Below are 21,633 nucleotides of genomic sequence, written 5' to 3'. Positions count from 1 at the left end.
GGAGAGACTACTAGAGCAACACCCTGGATAATTGTTTCAGTCTATTCAGAGAGAGACTTCTATAAAACCAAACCCCTCACCCGCCCTGCTTTTGGAAAGGCTGACCACTGCTCCACTCTACTGCTGCCTGCAGAACTGAAACAGGGAAAACCAGTTTCCAGAGTCATTCAGCATTGGAACAAAGAGGCTGATGAGTGAGGAGGACTGCCAGTGGCATTGCCAGACTGATCACCTGGGATTCACTCACAAGTTCCTCCACTGTGGAGGAACTTGTGAGTGAATCCCACGTGAACAGTGTGGAGGAACTTGTGAGTGAATCCCACGTGATCAGTCTGGCAATGCCAGGCAATTACTTTGTGACAACTGTCTATTCTACACAGATGTTTAGAGGGAGCAGCTGATGGCAACACCAATCATCAATCCACACCCTGCCACAGGCAATGGTGTAATGGTGATTTTTTCCCCCCAGGGGGAATGGTATTTTAATAACGTTGCATGCATGCGTGCGGCTACATAATGTATGTGATCAATATAAAATGTACTTAGGTTTACGAGTGTATAAATAGTAGTAGGAAACATGTTTGTATTGGAAATTACTAGTTTTTAGCTTAGTTTTAGTCTTTGCAGATCTTCTCAAGGAATTTGTTGCATTTTTGGAGCTGAAACTAAACGTTTGCTTTGAACAAATATTACCCTCTTCTGCTTCGATGGTGGTTGAGGCACTGTTGCGTGCGGATTAGCTATAATAGCTATATGGTCCATAGCTTCATTAAAGTTATGCTACTCTCATCTTACTGCGCTCGCATGAAATGCAGTCCAGTCTCTCGACTGTAGTGAAAATAAAAAGAATGTTTTCGCCACCCACCAATACAAAAATAGGCCTACACCTTTTGGCCAAAAAGGGATTTCTTTTCCACCGGAAGGAAAAATATATGGGGTTTTCTCTTAGCAATATTGGTAGAGGGTGCAGTGGAGTAACAAAGTATTTTTCTTCAGATGAAAAACAAATCCCTTTCTGGCCAAAAAGTGCATTTTTTACGTGTGGTGGGGGCTCAGAGTGCGTCCACCAAGGAAAGTAGGCTTTCTAATAACACAAGCCGCCTTTGTATTGGTGAGTAGCGAAAACATTATTTTTTCCCCCGCTCCAGTCGAGAGACTGGTCTGCATTTCATGCGAGTAGCATAGCTCTAATGATGGCATTAGAGGGAGCTATGGACCAGAGCTATACGTGCAGATGGATACTGGCAGTGACACCAGTCCTACTGAAGCCAAAATTTGTGCTGCTTACCGTGTATGCAAGGTGTGAGGATGCATTTGCACACTCACTTGTAAACCTAGTATGATCAAAATAAGAACATGGTGTGTAAAACAGAAGAAAGGCCAAGGCCAAGTCTTTACCACTGACACATTTGTCTGTGTATACATGTTGGACATATCATATATTGATGAACCCTGCTCATGAAGCATGCTAGTGTATGTTGCAGCAGTGATTTTGTAGGCCTATAGGCTACACTCAGGAACGGGCAAAGTGCTTGATTCTTGACACTGGGGTAGTCTATCTATACCCTATATAGAATGGAGAGTGGAGCATGCATTGATGTGGGGGGAGGGATGCTGAAACTGAGCCACCATCTGGCCTCATAATCATAGATAGCTGCAAAGAGGTTATTGTTGCTGCTGACACTATACCGTGATGTCTGGCTGAACACCACAGCAAACAGCATGCAGGCAGCCCCATGATCTGCAGGCTTAACCACGTGATAGGCCAACATTCGGCATAAATAAGGCGAACATTTGACCAAAATAGAAATTAACTTGAAAGTGAACTACTTGAACCCCTGCGTCCCAAGAGATTATGTGTAGATGGGACAAAAACAGCCCATGAACGAGTACGGTTATAAGTCAGGTCATGAGAATAGAGTAGAGGCTTTATTAAAGTGATTCAAAGGGATGAAGTTCTGAACCACTGCTCCTGCAGATCATCATCATAACTGTTGCCAGGTTTTGTTAGAGGAATATTAGCAGCTAGTTCTATGGAAACAAGCCCAAAAGAAGCGACGGCTACATCATGAGCACTTTCTTTTAACAATTTATTTAAAACTATATACATTGGCTATTCGAAAATAGCCAATCTACAAGATCACAACACATTACCAACACAAAAGCTTGTAGCCTAGATCTGCTATTTTCAAAATGATCTTGAAAAGAAAAAGAAAAAAGTGTTTGAGAAGTGGTTTAAAGTAAACAATTGAATATATATATTTTTTGTTTTGCATGCCCAAATAACTTATAAACAAGCCCCCAATTACACATCTATAAATAACTTTACAGGAAAAACAAGCGCTTATAATAAGCAGACATGGCAACACTGCAGACATCCATAATTATTATACCGTATTTGTCTTATTTTTTTTCAAGATTTCTTTTCGGGGATAGGGGGGGAATAGCCGATGTGGTGGTAACGTGCTCATGTTAGTCATATAACCTAGTCGCTTCTTTTGGACCTACTCTAGTGAGGCCTTTAACCTTGAACTGGAGAGTCTGGATTGGTCTGATGTGCTCAGGAGCTCACTAGTCGAAGAAGCATGGCTTGGCTTTAAAACCAAATTTACATCAGTACTAAACATCATGGCTCCTTTGAGAACCGTCAGGGTCAAAACCCGCTCGGAGCCATGGATGAATTCGGACATACTGACTGCAATGAAAGCCAGAGACAACAAATGCTCTGAACTTCTTAAATGCAAGTCCAAGCTAGCCAAGTGCAAGCGCTTCGACAGTGATCTCCAAACCAAACTGTGCAACCTAAAAACCCAGTGTAACAAGCTAAGAAACGGTGTAATTGCCATGACCAAATCAGCCAAATGTAACTATATCAATGATAAAGCCGAGGAAATCAAAAACAATCCTCGGGAGCTCTGGAAGTTACTAAACAACCAACTAGGCTGTGGTCAGAAACTAAAAACCAGGTTTACTAACATAAACATCAAATAGAATAACACCCTCATCACTGACAAGCTTGATGTAGCCAACCACTTGAACATCTTCTTTACAAACATTGCAACAAAGCTGGTTAACAAACTGCCCTCCCATTCTGGGCGTTTTGGTGTAGAGCACATCAAAGCCTTCTATACAAAAACCTTGGTGTTTGTAAAGATGATTTTAAAATGGCAATGGTAACAACCGAGGAGGTACTTAAAAAACTGAGTGCCCTCCAACCCCACAAGGCCACTGGCCATGACAATATTCCCTCCAAATTTCTCAGAGACTCAGCCATTTCCATAGCTCCAGTCATCACCCACATAGTTAACCTCTCCATCAAACAGGGACAGGTTCCCCAAGATTTTAAACTGGCCAAAGTAAACCCCTTTTACAAAAAAGGGAGTAAATTAGAACCCGGCAACTACCGCCCTATTTATATTCTAAGCTCTATCTCGAAAGTGATGGAAAAAATAGTCTATGAACAGGTTGAAAAGTATCTTGCCACTAATAAATTGCTGTACGAGTTCCAATCTGGTTTCAGAACATCCCACTCCACTGACACATGCCTCCTCTATTTGAGCGACCACATCAAACACGAGGTGGATGCTGGAAAATACTGCGGCATGGTCATGCTGGACTTCCAAAAGGCTTTTGACACAGTGAACCACTCCATACTGGTTAACAAGCTTAAAGCTATTGGTTTTGATAGCACATCAACGAGCTGGATCCAATCCTACCTGGAGGGGAGAGAACAGATGGTGGAGGTGAACGGAACACTGTCCCCCCCCCCCCCCCTCCCAGTGAGCTGTGGCGTCCCACAAGGAAGCATACTAGGGCCTTTACTGTTCCTAATATATGTTAACGACATGACTTCAGCTTGTGACTGCAACTTGTTCCTGTTCGCAGATGACTCAGCACTGCTGGTCTCGGACAGAAACAAACTGCAGGTTGAAAAGACCCTCAGCTCTGAACTCGGTAGAATCTGCACCTGGCTCGCTGATAACAAACTATCCTTACACCTGGGAAAAACTGAATCCATTCTCTTCGGATCAAATAGTAATCTCAGCAAGGCAGATGGCTTCTTGGTTAGAGTGGGTGACAATATTATCACACGAAAAGATGAAATTACCTACCTAGGTTCCATCCTGGAGGCCAATCTTTCCGGTGATAAAATGGCCACCAACGTAATCAAAAAAGTCAATCAAAGAACAAGATTCCTTTACAGGATCTCCTCACTGGTCAACAAAAACACCTTGAAGACCTTAACAGGAGCCCTCGTACAAGGTTTCTTTGACTATGCATCCACCTCTTGGTACCACAGCACCTCAAAGGCCCTTAAAACAAGGCTCCAGACCTCCCAAAACAAACTGGTCAGGCTCCTACTTGGCCTCACCCCCCAAACCCACCGAACCCCTGCCCACTTTGACAGGCTGGGATGGCTTAGGGTCGACGACAGAGTACAGCATCTTGCAATGGGTCTGGTCCACAAGATTCGATACACCACCAAGATACCCATGTACCTGTCTAAATACTTCCTTAATGTAAACGAAGTCCACACCCACAACACCAGAGGGAGTACAACAAACCATGTACAACCCAGATTCGGCACAAACAAGGGACTAAATTATTTTCGCTCCTATGGCACCAAAATGTGGAACGCCCTACCAACAGTCATTAAGACATGTGAATCCCTTGACTCCTTCAAAACCGCTCTCAAAGGGCACCTACGGATGGCTGCAATTCGAAACTGGCCTCTGTAGAATCTGAATCCCCCCCACCGCCCCCCCCTTTTTCCCCTCACTGTATATGTATCCTTTCCCTTTTTGCTTCCTATATGATGAATTCTTTGTTCTTTAACTACATAGAAGTGTCTATTTGTATGTCTCTAAATGTTTTGATGAATTGAACAATGTGGACCCTGTTGTAAACAAGTGTAATGCTTAATTGGGTCGTCCACTCACAGTTAACAGTCTTTGTATTGAGTTTGTGCTTAAAATGTACTGTCAATTCTACAAACTGTTAATAAATATTTAAATCAATCAAAAAACACGGCTGCTTATTTCTCTCACGCAATCTGGCAACACTGCAATGAAGGACTCCACTACCCAGGGAGCCACGCGGTCGCCGCGCCTGCGCCATTTGTGTTTTCCCGTCCATGTGTGTAGGCGAATCACGTGTAGAGGATCCTTGGCTCGTCGTCATAATGATGATGTCTCTGCTGTAGTAGCAGCCAGATTCATGCTCCCATAGCTTTTTATTATTGGCGTGTTAGTTGCTGCTGCATTCCCCTTTTTATTTTCGAGACAGCCGTTTGTTTTTTTTTGTTTTTCTTTTCCTCGTCCTCCTCCACCGAAGAATGAGCGACAACGATGACATCGAAGTCGACAGTGATGTAAGTGTTTGGTTGGTGTTTGTGTGTGAGTGTTTGTGTGTGTGTTTAAGCTCCTAGAAAAAGGCTCGTCCGTCTCAGCTAGTGGGAGAAGCTAAAACCCTCCTAACGTGTTTTTCACATTTCTGCTCCTAACGTTACCCTAGCTGACCCTCTCTGCTAGCTCGGACGAAGGTAGCAAGGGTTGGTCGATGACGCCACAGGCGAGTGGGAAGTGTTAGCGTTGTCTCCCAATCAGTATCCCAATTACTGTATGTAATGTTTTTCCCTGTGTACGGGACTCTAAAATGAGATGCTGCATCTCAAGGGGCTATCCTTTCAATACAATTCTGAGCAGTAGCCTCGGAAACACAGACATTTTTATTTCCAGGAGTTCCAATCAGTGTCCCCCTTTTTAATTAACTTGATTTGAAAACTCTTGTCTTCTTTACATTATGCCTTTTAATTCCACAATGGCGGCGCTCCCAGGCGTTATTGTCTTTAATGTATTTATGAAGAACATCATAGTCTACAATACATGCAGACTAAATAATTGCAATATTAAATGCACTAAATAATAGCAATCCAAGTTAATATATAAAATGACAATTTGACAAAATAGAGCTTAAAATAAACAAAATACAAAGTATGTCTATTTGACAGATCGCCAAATTGTAAATGTTGTATAACTTGTTTAAAAATAAAATAGTACAAATATGTATGCAGGCACTAGCATAACAATAACAAAAACGTGGCGGTCCAGAGGAGGCCCCGTTTATTTCCTGCTAGTCGATGTTGGCCCGTGACGTCACGTGTGAATCCTTGGTGTTTTTTGTATTCTGGCCCGTTAGCCAAGATAGGCTAAAGGTTGGCTAACGTTGCGACGGAATCGAGAAGAGCAGATGGGGGGTGGGAGAAAAATAAACCCTTTTTTTTCTTTTACGGCCCAGCCCAGTATGTTTGTCAGTAAACGGTCATGTTAAGCCTACTGGTCTTGATTCGGTAAAAATAGAGGGAAAAAAAACAGGCCATACATTTGTAGATCTGATGTGATCACGTCAGAGCAAAGGCACAGCTCAGTCCAGTGGATCAGTAATCGTGTTGTTGTAAAATAATGATGATAACAGATCTACAAGCTAACAACGCGTGGCATCGCCACTTGTTGTTGTTCTTGGGGCCATGCAGCCTCGAAGCAGAAGACCCAGCGTTGCCCCCATAACATTACATAAGCAAGCCCTTGATCATTTTAGAGTTGAAACGGCCTTTAGTTGAATGTCATCCCCCACCAACCAACACCAAACCCCTGGCCTGAGTAGATCCTTATTTCAATCTGCTTGACATTTTGTTCAGGCCGCTAGAAAATGACATTCTAGACGTGACGTGGATTGTTGTTGTTGATTGTGTTGCCACGACCATAAACACACTGCATTGAAAATAAGGTCAGCTGAGCTCGTGTGATGATGATGGTGGTGGGTGTAACGTACAGCAGCAGCAAAGCCTGTATGTCATGCAGGATATAGTGTTGTATAGCTAATGAGTAGCTACACACACAGTACACACCGATTATGTTTTGCTTTTACTTTGGAAGTTCTGCTTTTTTAAACACATGCATATGGGCAGGTGTGGTAAATACTATCCACGAAAGAGTACCGTAATCCCATCCCATAAACCCAAGCAAGCGTGTCCCTGGCTATATTTAGCTGACAACTAGCAGTGTAAAGCAAATATGTCCCATTTTGTTTCAATATGATCTCTTTAGATGACATACTAGCTTGTGTGCTATAACTACATGTAGCCATGTTGCTGCCAGCAGCCAGCTTGCATTCTCTTATGTAACCGTACGAGAACAGATTATGGGTAGTGGAACAGAACTGTTGTTGTCGTGCTTCCATGTTTTGTCAATTAGCCAACGCAAACAGTGAGACTTTAGGGTTTTAGGCTAACAAGTTCCCCTGTAGAGTGTGTGTTTGTACCTGTAAGAAATCTTAACTGCTTGTATGCACTTGATATACAAGGGGGATTTGCTACGTATTCATAGGACAATCGCAGATTAGTTAGAAAAAAGATTTAGCCTAATCTACAATGTGTTTTTCAATGACTAAGTTTATACATTATTTATATAACATTAATTTGAAGCCATGTCTGATTGTTGATGCAGTACTGTAGCCTATGCATGGTTCTTGCCATAGCAATGGGAAGGGCTTCCCCTCCCCCATTAGGCTAAGCTGGTTCCCCAGCTTTAGATCAGCTGTGATACGTTACTCTGCTGGCACATATTGGCCTACTAGTCTGTCATCATAACATGTTTCCTACATGGGTAAAGATATCGTCACTGTCAGCCAGAAACATATTTTCTCCATATTATCACCCCACCCCACCCCTGCAAATGAATGCCCTACTTGATCATACTACACACAGCGGCACACGGAAGTAGCAGATCTGCAAGCTGGAAACGTGGTGCGTAACGTTTTGAGCTTGTAGATCTGCTACTTTTTAATTTGAATCCTGAAAAGTAACACACTTTTCCACCCGACGGACAATATGACATTTAGATGTGTGTATGGCCAGTTTGGCCACGGCCTGAAAAGTACTTGTGCCAGGGACCCCCTTTTAAGATTTGTGGTGTTCAAAATAATCTATCACAAATATTAAAAATATATACAATCATCATGAATCCAACGTTTCGGTGGTTAAGCCTTCACCATTAACCACCGAAAAGTTGGATTCATGATGTCTTAATCTGCTGCGTCCTAATAAAATATTGGCACTTTGGCTATTAGCGTGTGCGGCCACGTTGTTTTTTCAAGATTCCCTCTTCAGTTTTCTCCCGTGGGCCGGCACCGCGACAAGGACTTTGGTGTGTGTAAGCATCTTTGTGCACAATATTAAGCTAAAGTAACACATTTTGCTGGGGACCACCTCTAACCCCTTCAAGGACCTGTGGTGACCCAAAGAGACCAACCCTCTCTAAGAACCACTTACTGGTATTTAGATTATTATTGTATTAGGCTGAATCTGATTATTTTAGGATTTGACCATGAACATGACGTTTAGTTGTAAATTGTTATTTTTGTGTAAAATGTTTTTTGCACCAAAGGCTCCAAAATGTCCATTATGTGCTTCTGGAGTTATTGTGAGTTGAGTAAAGGGTGGTGTCCTTCATATGCCGTTACACTAGAATGAATGGTGCCATTTACAATGTGTAAAACCCCAAGGAAGTTGTTTATTTCACAGAATCATTTGCGTATTGAGAAGAAACGTCAACAGCTAATTATATGGCAAAAGTAATTCTTGTGGTCCCAATACTGACTTTGATCAGGGTTTTATTGACTGCAATTTGCATCATGAAATTTGATGGTTTTGTCTTAAATGCAAGAAAAGGAGATGTGTTTTAAAAATAACCATTTGATTTGTGTTTGCAGGCGGACAAAAGAGCACATCACAATGCGTTGGAGCGCAAACGCAGGGACCACATTAAAGACAGCTTTCACAGTTTACGAGACTCCGTGCCTGCCTTACAGGGGGAGAAAGTGAGAGAGGTGAGGTACCCATTTTCATCTGTTTTTTTTTGTGTTCAATCTTTTATTTATTTAATTTAAACGAGATGAATTAAGTCCCCACTCAATCCCCACACACTGTCCATAGACAGACAGACAGACTTAATGTTCTCGTCCATATTTCGGTGAGGGCTTTGGTCTCCTCATTCGACCACGTCTATCCACGGTAACGGGACATCTTTGTGCTGCGTAAAATATGCCCTCCGTCTCCAACTGTGTTTAGGCCTACTCCTCATACTCCTCACGTACAACGAGGTGTTTACAACGAGGCATTCGTGGAATGAGCAACACAGCTAAACATGTGGGTAGCGCCTCCAAAAAAATGGCAAGTTGTTGGTACCCTTGCTTTGAGTTGCTTAGTGGATTGGATGATTGCTCTCTCCCACAGTAATACGGAGAATAAGTTAAAAACAACACATATTGGCCATTTTTTCACTTTATTAATTTTACACTCGCTGTAGCGGGTGGAAGATCCAAAAGCAGCTGCAACAGCTTGGCACCATGCTGGTCAACCAACCTAGCCAACATTTTGCTGTGGGATGGCATCCCATTCCTCAAACAGGTTTTGTTGCATGTCAGGCTGACATTTGTCAGCCAACGTGGTTCTGTTGGTCACTCTAGCTGCACGTATAGCCCAAGCTGATCCCACAATTTTCAGGTTGGGTCTCACGGCAGGCCATTCCATCCTCTCCAATCCCAAATTCTGGAGGTACTCTGTGATGATCCTGGCTCTGTGGAGTGTTGTCATCCTGGAGGAGATGGCGTTAGATCCCAGATTCTGAAGATATGGCATCGCCACTGTCTCCAGATAATTTATCTCATCCCGATATCTCACTGCATTGAGATTGCCTTCATGACAAATTCAAGTTCTCTCTTGCCTGTGAGACAGATACTGTCCCATACCATACCAAGTGTTGTGGCTGCGTATGGATCTTCCAGACGCTAAAATTATTGTAGTGTAAAGTGTAAAAATTGCCAATATGTGTGTATTTATGTTATGTTTTTTTCCTTATTACTGTTGGAGAGAGCAATCATCCAATCCACTAAGCAACTCCAAGCAAGGGTGAATACCAACCACTTTTGTTGGAGGTGCTACCCACATGTTTAGCTGTGTTGCTCATTTCCTAAAAGCCCAATCCTTACAATCTATACCTCGTTGTAAAGATTAAAATGATAGAAAATACAATACCAATTGGTATTAATAAAGTAGGGAAATAATGGATAAAAGTTAAGTTTCCAAACTTTTGTTGCTGAGTTTATATAACTATGTATGTGTGATTAGCACTTGCCACATGTCTTATCCTTGTACTCTGTGCTGACAGAGCGCTATCAAACAGGCGTCCCGAGCACAGATTCTAGACAAAGCCACAGAATACATCCAGTACATGAGGCGAAAAAACCACACCCACCAGCAGGACATTGATGACCTGAAGAAGCAGAACTCACTGCTGGAGCAGCAGGGTAAGTCATCATGGGGGAATACCAATACTTAACCGCTTAAACCCTCAAGTCTAGAGCTTTTCAGGCCCGTACCGCAAATCGCAAAATCGCAAAAAAAATTGCAGATCTACAAACTCGAAACGTGCTTGTGGATCTGTTACTTTTGATGCCTTTGTGTGACACTGTGATGTGATCAAGGAGGGACGTTAATTTACGAAAAAAACAAAAAAAGAAACAAACGTAGAATATAGAGATAGGAGGTTTCTGACTGACGGCAAGTAACTTTACGTTTCTTTTCCTTTCCTGTCTGTGGTGGAAGCAGTCCGTGCACTGGAGAAGGCCAAGGGAAACACTCAGCTCCAGGCCAACTACGCATCCTCGGACAGCAGCCTGTACACCAACCGCAAGGGCAGCGCCGTGTCCGCCTTTGACGGCGGCTCCGACTCCAGCTCCGAGTCGGAGCCCGAGGAGCCGCCCACCAGGAAGAAGCTGCGCGTGGAGCCCAGCTAGACTCTAGAACTAAAAGACACCCAAGGATCGGTGGCGTCACAACAACCAAATCAGAAAGGAAGTGTGCGTGTTTAGCCTGTAGCTGTTTTGCGGGGCCCAGACATCATTAATATAGTTTGTCACGCTTTTTTCACAAGCGATGTAGACCCAAAAAAAAGGCATTTTATGTCCATCGAAAAGGATCGTCCAACTGAGCCTGTCCGTACACACCGGAGGCATGCAATTTATTTATTTTCCTCGTCCGTTTACTTTGACTACATTTTTTTTGTCATAGTTCTCACATTAGGTGGTGATAAGGTGATGATTTTTTATTCAGAACAAGGTTGATTTATTCTGAGCTTATAAAGGCATCCGCCTGTATGAATGAGGGGGAGCGTCAACTATATGAATAGTTTTTGATGCGAAATGCTTGCATTTTCGTATCGTTTATTTTGCCACCCCCCTCCCCGGTGTGTGATTTAACGTGACAATGGTGCATTTTTTTGCATTCGAACGGGCCCCCATCGAGTCTGAAGCACTTCCTGTCTTGGTGATGCTTAGTTGTGACTTCACTGACCGGATCCTTGGTGTCTTTCTTCTATAGGCTAGACCCCCGGCATTCTCACTAGAGACTCTTTTGTTGTTTTCCCCCTGCCCCCTTCCCCCGCCGCTCCTACCTTTCCTCACTCCAATCCAGCCTTCTGATGCCAGTCCAGGAGCTACCGGTGGAGATATGGCGTGAGAGAGGGCTGCTACTACAGTATGTCTAAACTTTAAAAAAAGCGCGTCTACCTTTTTCTGTGTTCCGCTCAGCCAAACAGTCCTGTCACTTCTCTCGTGTCACAGCAGCAACAACTCCCGAGACACACGCACACACACAACCCCCTCAAGTGAGGCAGCTCTGCAGTTTTGAAGGACTTGATGCTTTTAAGAAACCCTCTCAATGTTACCATTCATATATAACACATGGAGATGACATGGTGTGTAAAGCTTTAAGCCTGATTCATGCTTCGTTGCGCGCCTGGGTGTCGCGCACCGAAAACAAGCCGATCCATGTTGGCAATGCGTCTCAGAGCCGAGGCCGATTCTTCAAATGCCTTCTAAAATCAGTAGTTCTCACACTTTCAAGATTTTTCCAAAGAATAGCAGATGTACAAGCTCGCGGCACGAGATGACACGCTGTGAGCTTGTACATCTGCTATGTTTTTAAATAAAGATCGTCTGTGATTACGGCGTGCGGCCCTGGCACGCAGCGGAGTATAAATCAAGCCTGAGTACAGCGACAACAAAACCCCCCCGTTTGTTTAAACATTTTTGGGCAACCTCTGCAAACTTTGTTGGAAAGTTTTTGAGACTTGAGATCTTTGGAAAAATTGTCCTTAGACATAGTTTACCTTTTTAATATTTGTACTTTTCCAGAAAAGAATGTGAAGTTGCTTTGGAGAAAAAAAAATTATGTCATGCAAGATGCAACCGTTCTGAATCAGTGTAGATGGCTGAAGTTTTCTTTTTTTTTTCCTCTCGTCTTTGAAATGTTTGTGAAATCAAAAGAATCCCTATATATTTAAAATGAAACAATTGAATTGATTTCTTATCTCATGTACATTGTTGTCTGGCTTGGATATTCTTTTTTTCTTCAGTGGACGCACATACATGGACGAACAATGTTGACCTCTTTGTTTTAATATATTTCTCACTTCACCAGTCCAACTATTAATTTTTGTTTTTTATTTTTGTTATCTTGAAACAAAAGGTGGGTATAAAAAGCAAAAACAAATCCCCAAACGGATACTGAATGTTACACAATGCAGTTAAAAAGATAGTAAACCTTTTATTTTTGTTATTGGAACAAAAAAACAACTCCATATCAGTGTGTTAGTAGTAATAAACACTGTATACTCATACTGTATACTGTAAATGTTGTCAGTTCTGCAAAGGAAAAAACCTTCCCTGGAGTTATTTGCCTGTCCTGGGAATGTTTGTTTGATATCTTATGTTTTTTCTTCTTGCAGAGGTAAATTTAGTGTGTACGAAATAGATATTTGTTTATTCCATTCCATGGAAATTACAGGTATGTTGTACATACTGCCAACAATTGTCTTGCAAGTTGAGGCGTACCTTTACTATGAGACTATAAATAAAACTATTTTATCCTTTTGTGATGTTTACATTTTTTCCCCCAAGGTTGGAAAGCTGGTTCAGTCAGGATAATCATGTCACTGTAAGGTGAACAGTTAAAACAAGTGAGCTTGTAGATAAGCTATGATCAGCAATGTGTGTCAAAATTAAAAGTAGTGACCACGTTCAACTCGGACAGTTTTTTGGGAAAACAGTGGTTCTCAAAGGGGTTTCCAGGTGTCCTCAGTGAAATTAGTTAACAGCATCACAATCCTTTTAATCACTAGCCATTTATATGTTGGCTATTCAAATCTACAAGCTCACAGCGCATCATTTTGTGTTGCTCTGTGAGCTTGTGCATTGATATTTGAGAATGTTAAACATTTATTTGGAATACTAGATTTATTTTTAAAGATGGGTTCTCTTCTGGTGGTCTGTGGCACAATACCTTTTCAGACGGAGTCCGTGGCTGAATGCATATCAATTTGTGGGTCCTTGAGTTGACATGAAAAGGTTTGGGAACCACTTACGGACACATTTGACTTCCATAAGTCCACAAGGAATGCCAAGAGCAGTGGTGGAAGAAGTACTAAGTAAAATTAGCAATACTACCATATAGAAATACTCTGTTCAAGTAAGGCCTGTATTTTAAACATTATACTTGAATAAAAGTACAACACCTTTGGTATCCAATAATCTTAAAGGACCTATAACATAAAATATATAGGTGCTTTAATGGAAATTGCTCTCAGGAACAGCTTGACTGATTTTGTCCTCGTCGTGATGTCATCAATGTCACCCTACTTTGTATAATTCCTCTTCTTCAGTCTTCAGTTCCAAATTTGCATTTCCACTTTGTTTACAATGTCCACCATTGTTGATTTTCCAAGCTGGCATGGAATGGAAACAAGCCTGGTTTTATCTAGCATCAGTATTATAATTACTCAAATATTAAATAATATGCATATCAGCCATCTGTCCATCTCAGGACATTGTGGTACTGCAACTAAAACGGCTTTCAAAGTCCATAAAGAAGTGACGAGGACTGGTTTATATCAGAGTGGTGATTGAGGCTCAGACCATTAGAAATATCTTTGAGGGACAATATGATATTTAATATTAAAAGCAGTTTTAAAATGCATGTTATTTGCGCTTTAAAGTGAAAGTGAAATTGGAAGTGATGATGACACTGACACAATGAAACAAGCAGACAAAATGTTAAACTAGAACACTATAAACTACTCGAGGTTACTACCATGGTGATCCACATTGGTCTAGTGCAGGGTTTTCAAAGTGTGGTCCGGGGACCCCCAGGGCCTTCTTTTTTTAAATCCTGAAATTATCTGATTTGACCTTTTCAACACCATAAATCTAGTGTGGCACGAAATATTTCGGCCCAAATGCACATTAATTTAGGGATCCAGGGTCCTTGACCTTGACATGAAAAAGTTTGAGAACGTGCTAACTTTGTACCTGACCCCTCCCACTGTGTCTGGCTGTCGGTCTGCGCCCCGCCCCTTCCTTCACTTCACAGTGATGGGGAGAACAGAACACCTCTCTCTCTCCACCGTCTTGTTTGTGTGAGTGAGAGTCAGAGCAGCAACAAAACACTTGGCTAAGTTGGCTTTGAATCTAAATAAATAAATACACACATCGTTATTATGGTTTCTTCCAAGCAGTACGACGTCTTGCTTAGGTTGCTGATCCTCGGAGATTCTGGTGTTGGAAAAACCTGTTTGCTGAGCAGGTTTTCGGACAACGATTTTCATCCATCGCATATATCCACGATTGGTAAGCAAGCAGCCACTGACGCAGTGACGTTTTTGTCCCAAAACTTACTATGGATGTTTGTCTAGATTAGAATAGACAATGTTCGGTTACAATATAAACGAGTAGAAAAGCTGTTGTTTCAACATTGAATTGTCCACAGTCAATTGTACTTGTGACTAATCTTATAGTTCCTGGTCTCCCAAGCATTAGCTGGGATTGTGCAAACTGCTTGAGCAGCAAAGAAACATATTGGCACTGGCAGCACTGTTATTTGAAGTTTGGCTTAAGGCTCCTATAAATCCCCATTACATAAATACTTGGACACCGTTTGAAGTGTGTTGAATAGACCAAATGATGATTTATTTTCCAAAGACGACTTGTTTAATGTAGGCCTACTGATCATATCAGATCATATTTGCTATTTCTTTTCCTTTTCACAATAAAATGTGTAGAGACTGCCAAATTAAACTTTAGTGTTCTGCATCACTAATGTCTCTCTTCCTGTCTTTGAGATAAGCTAATGACTGGTCTGTTTTACACATTATCTTTTCTTTGTTTTACATGACCAGAGGGTTGTTATGGCAAACAAAAGAGCTTGTCTAATGGTGATCCTTTCCCTGGCCTGACATTCACATCATTGAAATGCTACAATGACAAGGAGTTGGAAGATGTCAAAGCCTTTTTTTTGTTTGTTGGAAGTGGGCAACCCTATCATATAAACTTCTGACTATTTGACAGTTGATTTTATGAATGATGTCTTTCTTTCTCGGGTGTCCATGGCTAATGTATTCAAAACTGGAGGTACTTGAAATTAGCTCATATCCCTTTTAGTGATATGAGTGTCTCTGAATCATGTTTCATTGTGATGCGTTTGAGCTTGTAGTGGGCGCCCGCTGACCTTGTGGTCCAGTCGTATGCCACATATTAGACATATAGGCTCTGGCATGACGGTGCATCACGTGTTCGAGTCCCGTTCATGACGACCTTTACTGCATGTCTCCCCTTGTCTCTCTCTCCCTCTTTCCTGTCAATCTTCACTTCACTAAGTATAAAGTAAAAAGTATATCAGTTATTTGTCAAATTATGCCCTGTTCATATTTTTGTTTACAAAGCCTAAAAGCCAAATATTAAGTTTTATTCACAATGTTCAACAACAGATTATTATTTGGGAAACAATAAATCGTCACGTAAAATGTCATAATCGTGACAGCCCATTGAAAATAACTAAAAGTTTCATTTGATCGTGATGATTCTGATGTCTGTCCGTCCGTCCGTCCGTCCCCCCAGACAATAAACATGTTTTCTTCCATTTCACAGGTGTCGACTTCAAAATGAAAACGCTAGAAATAGATGGCGTCAAGGTACGAGTACAGATTTGGTAAGTGAAATGGCGTAGAGAGAGATTGGGATATAATGCTGTTTTGTTGGTATGTTGATGCAGATGTTGAGTTTGTTTGGTGTGGTTGCATTTGGTCTTCTTTGCAGGGACACGGCTGGACAGGAACGGTACCAGACCATTACCAAACAGTACTATAGACGGGCCCAGGTGAGTATTCTACACATTTATAATTATTATGATCAATATCCCTTTTTATTCCTAGGTTTTAACTTTTAACCTGTTAACACTATTTTTGCCAAAGACGTGCCCATAGTCTTTATAATTATACCCGTAGGAGGTCCAGGACGTCTGGAGAAGTTTTTAGGTATTTTTTAATGGTAATAATCACCGAATCGCTAATATCTATTTTTTGACAGCTCCCGTTGCTAGGCAACGCGTTACACAGAGCTCCCGGACATTTTTTGCATTCACTTTCTTGTTTACGGCCCGACAAACCTTGCTATTATCTCTGAATATACGTTGCTGTTGATGATGTTCTCCTAATTTCTGACTTAACCAAGCATCTAATTTTGAATATTAACGCTTCTAAAGAGAGATCAGGCTTGACAGTGCGAGGTAGTAATGGAAGATTATGCCTCCCGGTTTTGGTGGAAATGGAAGGCAGGGCTTTTCAGAGTAATTTCTTCAAGTACTTCTTGGAACAGTTTGTTTGGTATATCCATATTTTATTCCAATTCGTAGTGACTGGCGAGACTAAAAACTAACAGTGGGGGGGGGGGGGGGGGGGGGGGGGGCAATGGGCAATATAGGAACACAGAACGGGTTTTCCTCCGAGATGGAAAGTCTGGTGGTGCGAGGTTAACCCTCATGCTTCCCCTTTTCTGTCATCCTAACCAGGGCATCGTCCTGGTGTACGACATCACCAGCGAGCCTTCCTTTCAGCACATAGTGAAGTGGGCAAGTGATGTGGATGAGGTGAGCTGAGGGGGCCGGTGTGGCCAAAACGTATAATTTTGGGGGTCCTTGATATGAAAAAGTTTGACAGCCACTGATATAATTAAATCTGCATCAGGTCTTAATGAGCCAACTGCAGCACCTCTAGTGAATTTGAAGCAGCAGGTTGCAGAGTGTGTGAGTCAGTGATAAGCTGGGTCCTGACTCTTGACTGTGTCCTGTTGCTGTTATTTGCAGTACGGGCCTGGTGAGCTCCAGAGGATTCTTGTGGGAAACAAGTCTGACGAGGACCCGAGGAGGCAGGTCACCCAGGAACAAGGAAGAAAGGTACACATTTCGGACGTCATTCCAATCCAGTCTGCGACACAATGATCTGTTTGTCATCACTTAGGCCTCTGTCACACGTATTACATACTAGCCCATTGAAGCCCAATGACCGCAGTCATTTCCATTAATCTGTTGAAAATGTTCAGACTTTTTCACAAACATGTACAAATATGGTGGAAATATTTACAGTTGCGGCAGTGGCTCGGGTAGAGCGGTCGCTTTGGAACCGGAAGGTTCCCAGTTCATGTCGAAGTGTCCTTGAGCAAGGCACTGAACCCCTAATTGCTCCCGATGAGCAGATTGGTGCCTTGCATGGTTTCCTCTGCCATTGCTGTATTAATGTGTGTGTAAACGGGTGAATATAATGCACCTATGTAAAGCGCCTTAGTGCTGTATAAATGCACCATTTACCATTTTTAATTTATTTTTAGTTCATGAAGTTGAAAAAAAAACATTTATTTTTTAAATGATTTAATATCGTCACTGTCGGGCAGTTTTTTTGTGTCACATATTTCTTTTGTATTATGTTTGTAAATTAACTCCCTGCCTGATCATACTACAGTGTTACACAAAAGCATCAAAGGCAGATCCACAAGCTCAAAACGTGGTGCAAAGCAACACATGTTGAGTTTGTAGATCTTCTACTTTTGAATTTTAATCCTGAAAAGTAACAGTTTTGGACATAATGAGGTTTCCACCTGACAGAAGTTCTAACTTATCTTCTTCCATATAACTCATTTTGTAGCTGGCACAGTCAAATGGCATGGACTTCTTTGAGACCAGTGCCTCTAAAAACACTAACATCAATGAGGTAGGCCACTCGAAATATAGATCAGCACATGAGCCGAGTATTATGTTAGTTTAGTTTTTGCAGAGCAACATCTTGAGGGCTAAACTTATTAAATTATATTGTCAAATATCACAATGTCACAAATGTTATGTTTCTCATAATAGCAGATATACAAGATCACAACAAAGCACAAATAGAGCAAATAGAGCTGGAACAGTTAATATAACTAATTCAAGGTACTGTAAGTGATTTTCTTTGGTTAAAACATGTTAAACATTCTGATAGTACTCATTGCTATATTGTTTCAACCAAAAAATATCACTTACCCTATCTTAAATTTAAATGTTCAATTAATTTCATAAAATAATTGAATTTAAAAATCAATTAAAAGGTCATTAAAAGTTAGCAGTTTCAAAGAATTTCGAAAATGGGCTTCAGTTATCCGATTAATGAAATACGTAATTGATAGAATGATGTCTAAGTTAGCTAAGCGTGTAGTCATTCATGTTTGTGGAAATTCCCCCCATGAAGACGGAGCGTTGCTATACTTAAAAACGTATTTCCTCCTCCTCCTTCCACACAGTCATTCACTCGTCTGACCGAACTGGTGCTGCAGGCTCACAACAGAGAGGCGGCCAACCTGCTAGGATCACTAGATAAGTATCTAGACCGCGTTTCTCTGGAGGAAACACAGGACATTCAAGAGCCCCACGATGCCAACAAGACCTCCTCCTGCTGTTAGCCACAAAACCAACCCTCATGGTGCCAAATAGCTACTTTTCACCACTGTGTCTTCATGCAGAGCAGTGGTTCCCAACCCCTTGGGGGGGGGGGTCGCCAAAGATCTTGTCTGATTGAAGGTAGTCTCAACGTTTTAACTTTAACATAGCATTGCTGTCGGGCAGAAATCTCTTATCTCCATATTTTAACTTTTTGTGTTTTTTTTGTAAATTAGCGAGTAACAGTAGCAGATCTGCAAGCTTGTATTTTGAGCTCATCTACTGTTGATGCTTTTGAATTTGAATCCTATAAAGTAACAGTTTTGGACATATGAGGCTTCCACACCGACAGTAAAAACACTTATAACCAAGTTCCATCCCTATTTTGTGTATGACATACCCAATAGGCCAATACAGTATGTCACTCAAAAATAGCCTAAATGTCTGAAAACTGCATATCCGTGCGTGGAGTCTCTCCGCTTTTGTCACATATATAGAAGCTCCAAGGAAAAAGGTTGGGAACCACTGAATTGCACAGTATGTGGGGCATTTCATTCTAAATGGTATGAATGTGTAGCGAAGACCATCGATGGTGCCCCGATGCTGCACCCCTTATTTTAATATTTAATTTTATAACCTGGAGTTCATTTCACTTCTTTCCCTTCCATCATACTACTTCCACTTGTTGTACAGTACACCTATGGATGGACTGAAAGCAGGTTGTTGTACCTGACTATACCAGCAGAGGGAGTGCAAAACCATCTGAACCACACTTAAGCCCATTACATATTTTGTATATTTATATGGTTTATATGTTTTTTCTTTATCATTGATTCACTCCCGCTATGATGCTGTGATAGCCTTGCTTCTGAGAAATGTCTTTGCACAAAATATTTCTATAACTTTTTAACTATAACTGTGAATATGTCAAGCTTTACTTTGTACAATTCGACACATTTGCCGGTAAGCGGTGTGTTTGTGTGACTGTTGTATAACATAAGTAGCCTACTATTTAAGGTGACTAAAGGTGTGGTTTGGGTTATTTAGGGTCAACGTCAAGGAAGCCAGAGGACAAACTATAAATTATTTACACCGTGAAACCCACACCTGGGTGAGGAGGGATTAATTTACCTTGCCACTCTTATTTGCATGAGGAAAAGACGTGACATTCTCCAACATGATGACCGTAAATCTGAATCATGTTTATTGTCTACCATGCTGAAACTAGTCACAGTTTAGACAAAGATGTACCAGCAAAGTAAAGGAGTCCTTCACCCATTTTCAAACACAATCAGTAAATCGACAGATTTTCCAGCTGTTTCGGTGGCTGATTTCTTGGTCCTGGGGAAGGAAAAGGCTAAAGATCTTCACGAGAACCTCTGTTCAAAGTCCTACTGTGTTGTTGTGTGTTGAGTTTTAATAATTTTGTATTTTCAATTTATGGTTTGCTCATTATAAAATGGCACCATTTCCGTCTACTCTGTCTGTCTCACTGGTCTGTGGAAAGCTACAGCCTTTTTCTTCCTGGGAAAAGTTAATGCTGAAATTGAAGCCACTGGCCTTGCATAATTATGAAGAAGTTGAATTTTGATATCTTGTTTGACATGACCAAACCTACCTGGTTGGTACTGGTAGGCATGTTCTCTGACCGAGTAGACAGAAATATTTTCTTCTAATAATGAGCATGAGTGAGGATAGCTTGAACATGGGTGAAGTGGTGTCCTCGAGGGCAACAAATGGTTATGTTGAATTGACATAGAAACGAAGTGTCACTGAAATTCTATTTTCTATTTTATTTTAAATTTGATATTTTTGAAGGAAAATAAACTTTGTGAAGAAACTTTAATTTTGAGTGTCAAAAGCAGATTGATTGGAGATGTGAGAATTGCAGAGTCATGGTGCTTCTCCAGAATAGGACTGGGGGGGGTAGTTTGGCCCATTGAGGGAGACAGACACTGCACAGTGTTCATTCATTTTTCATCACATGCTGTAAAAAGAAAGGTAATGACTTGTTAAATGTTTTATGACCCAGAAGTCAAGATGGGTCGCAACATTGTCATGAAATGAATATCATAACATAACAAGTGTAGCCCTTTTCTACCTGTAACCAATCATGTATCATCGCTAGTGTTTTTTTTAAGTATTAATACAGCAATGTAGAAATATGCTGTTAAAAGTAAAAGTCTGGAATTCAAAATTGACTTGAGTAAAAGTACAAAGGTTTTGGTATAAAAATGTACTCAAAGTATCTGCATCATTATGCAGACTGTCCCATTTCACATGTTTTCAAATTCAAATGTATAAAATTGAAAATTGAATTTAGAAAATATTGTGAGCTTGTAGATCGGAGAAAATGTACTTGGAAATCTAGTAAAGTAAAAGAACTGAAGTACAGTACTTGAGTAAATGTACTTAGTTAATCTACACACTACTTACACTTACATTTCATTCACATAGTATTTGGAGATTTTTTGACACAGGAAAATGTCACAAATATAAATTGTGACATTCACAACTTCACATCTTTGACAGAATACTCTGATCTCACTTGATAAAGTGCCATATCATGTGATTACTGCGATATATAGACAATAAACCCACTTGATTTATATGTAATAGTAATCTACCTACACCGTGTGAGTGTCGGGTGTCAGGTACATATTGATTCCCCGCAGACTGGGCCATTTGACACCCGTGGAAGCGAGCCCTCTCTCTCTCTCTCTCTCCATCTATCTCTCTCTCTCATCAGCCAGGTGATCGTCAGGGTGTTGGGTACAGTCACA

General features: G+C 41.2%; 2 protein-coding genes across 6 annotated transcripts; both read left to right on the top strand.

The window, feature by feature from the left end:
- The first annotated feature begins 5,149 nt into the window (after nt 1–5,149).
- On the top strand, nt 5,150–12,990 carry LOC310877882 (protein max-like). 4 transcript variants are annotated; one of them, XM_083791873.1, is made up of 4 exons: nt 5,150–5,371; nt 8,770–8,886; nt 10,227–10,365; nt 10,664–12,990. In XM_083791873.1, exons 1-4 carry the CDS (start codon nt 5,336–5,338, stop codon nt 10,852–10,854), a joined length of 483 nt encoding a protein of 160 aa, XP_083647999.1. In that variant the 5' UTR covers nt 5,150–5,335; the 3' UTR covers nt 10,855–12,990. The 4 variants fall into 4 exon arrangements, with proteins under 4 accessions (XP_083647999.1, XP_083647997.1, XP_083647996.1 ...); XM_083791871.1 differs by having other exon boundaries at nt 5,151–5,371; nt 10,242–10,365; XM_083791870.1 differs by having other exon boundaries at nt 5,156–5,371; nt 10,667–12,990.
- Nucleotides 12,991–14,541: 1,551 nt separating this feature from the next.
- Nucleotides 14,542–20,499, top strand: LOC310877465 (ras-related protein Rab-15-like). 2 transcript variants are annotated; one of them, XM_083791338.1, is made up of 7 exons: nt 14,542–14,742; nt 16,039–16,099; nt 16,207–16,267; nt 16,958–17,035; nt 17,252–17,341; nt 18,087–18,152; nt 18,715–20,499. In XM_083791338.1, the coding sequence occupies exons 1-7, from the start codon at nt 14,613–14,615 to the stop codon at nt 18,871–18,873; spliced, it is 645 nt and encodes a 214-aa protein (XP_083647464.1). In that variant the 5' UTR covers nt 14,542–14,612; the 3' UTR covers nt 18,874–20,499. The 2 variants fall into 2 exon arrangements, with proteins under 2 accessions (XP_083647464.1, XP_083647465.1); XM_083791339.1 differs by having other exon boundaries at nt 14,695–14,742; nt 16,039–16,082.
- Nucleotides 20,500–21,633: the final 1,134 nt, after the last annotated feature.

This window comes from Protomyctophum parallelum, assembly GCF_964188405.1.
Source record: "Protomyctophum parallelum genome assembly, chromosome: 20".
Lineage (NCBI taxonomy): Eukaryota > Metazoa > Chordata > Actinopteri > Myctophiformes > Myctophidae > Protomyctophum > Protomyctophum parallelum.
Note: the sequence above shows the minus strand (reverse complement) of the source record. Positions and strands in the feature narration are given on the sequence as shown.

What these genes read in the sequence shown, in the direction of transcription:
- LOC310877465 (XM_083791338.1), top strand. Translation starts at nt 14,613, where the DNA reads ATGGTTTCTTCCAAGCAGTACGACGTCTTGCTTAGGTTGCTGATCCTC. An exon ending in GGGCAAGTGATGTGGATGAG is followed by an intron (nt 17,036 to 17,251) that starts GTGAGCTGAGGG and finishes TGTTATTTGCAG; the next exon opens with TACGGGCCTGGTGAGCTCCA. An exon ending in AAAACACTAACATCAATGAG is followed by an intron (nt 18,153 to 18,714) that starts GTAGGCCACTCG and finishes CCTTCCACACAG; the next exon opens with TCATTCACTCGTCTGACCGA.
- LOC310877882 (XM_083791873.1), top strand. Translation starts at nt 5,336, where the DNA reads ATGAGCGACAACGATGACATCGAAGTCGACAGTGAT. An exon ending in ACATCGAAGTCGACAGTGAT is followed by an intron (nt 5,372 to 8,769) that starts GTAAGTGTTTGG and finishes TTGTGTTTGCAG; the next exon opens with GCGGACAAAAGAGCACATCA. An exon ending in CTCACTGCTGGAGCAGCAGG is followed by an intron (nt 10,366 to 10,663) that starts GTAAGTCATCAT and finishes CTGTGGTGGAAG; the next exon opens with CAGTCCGTGCACTGGAGAAG.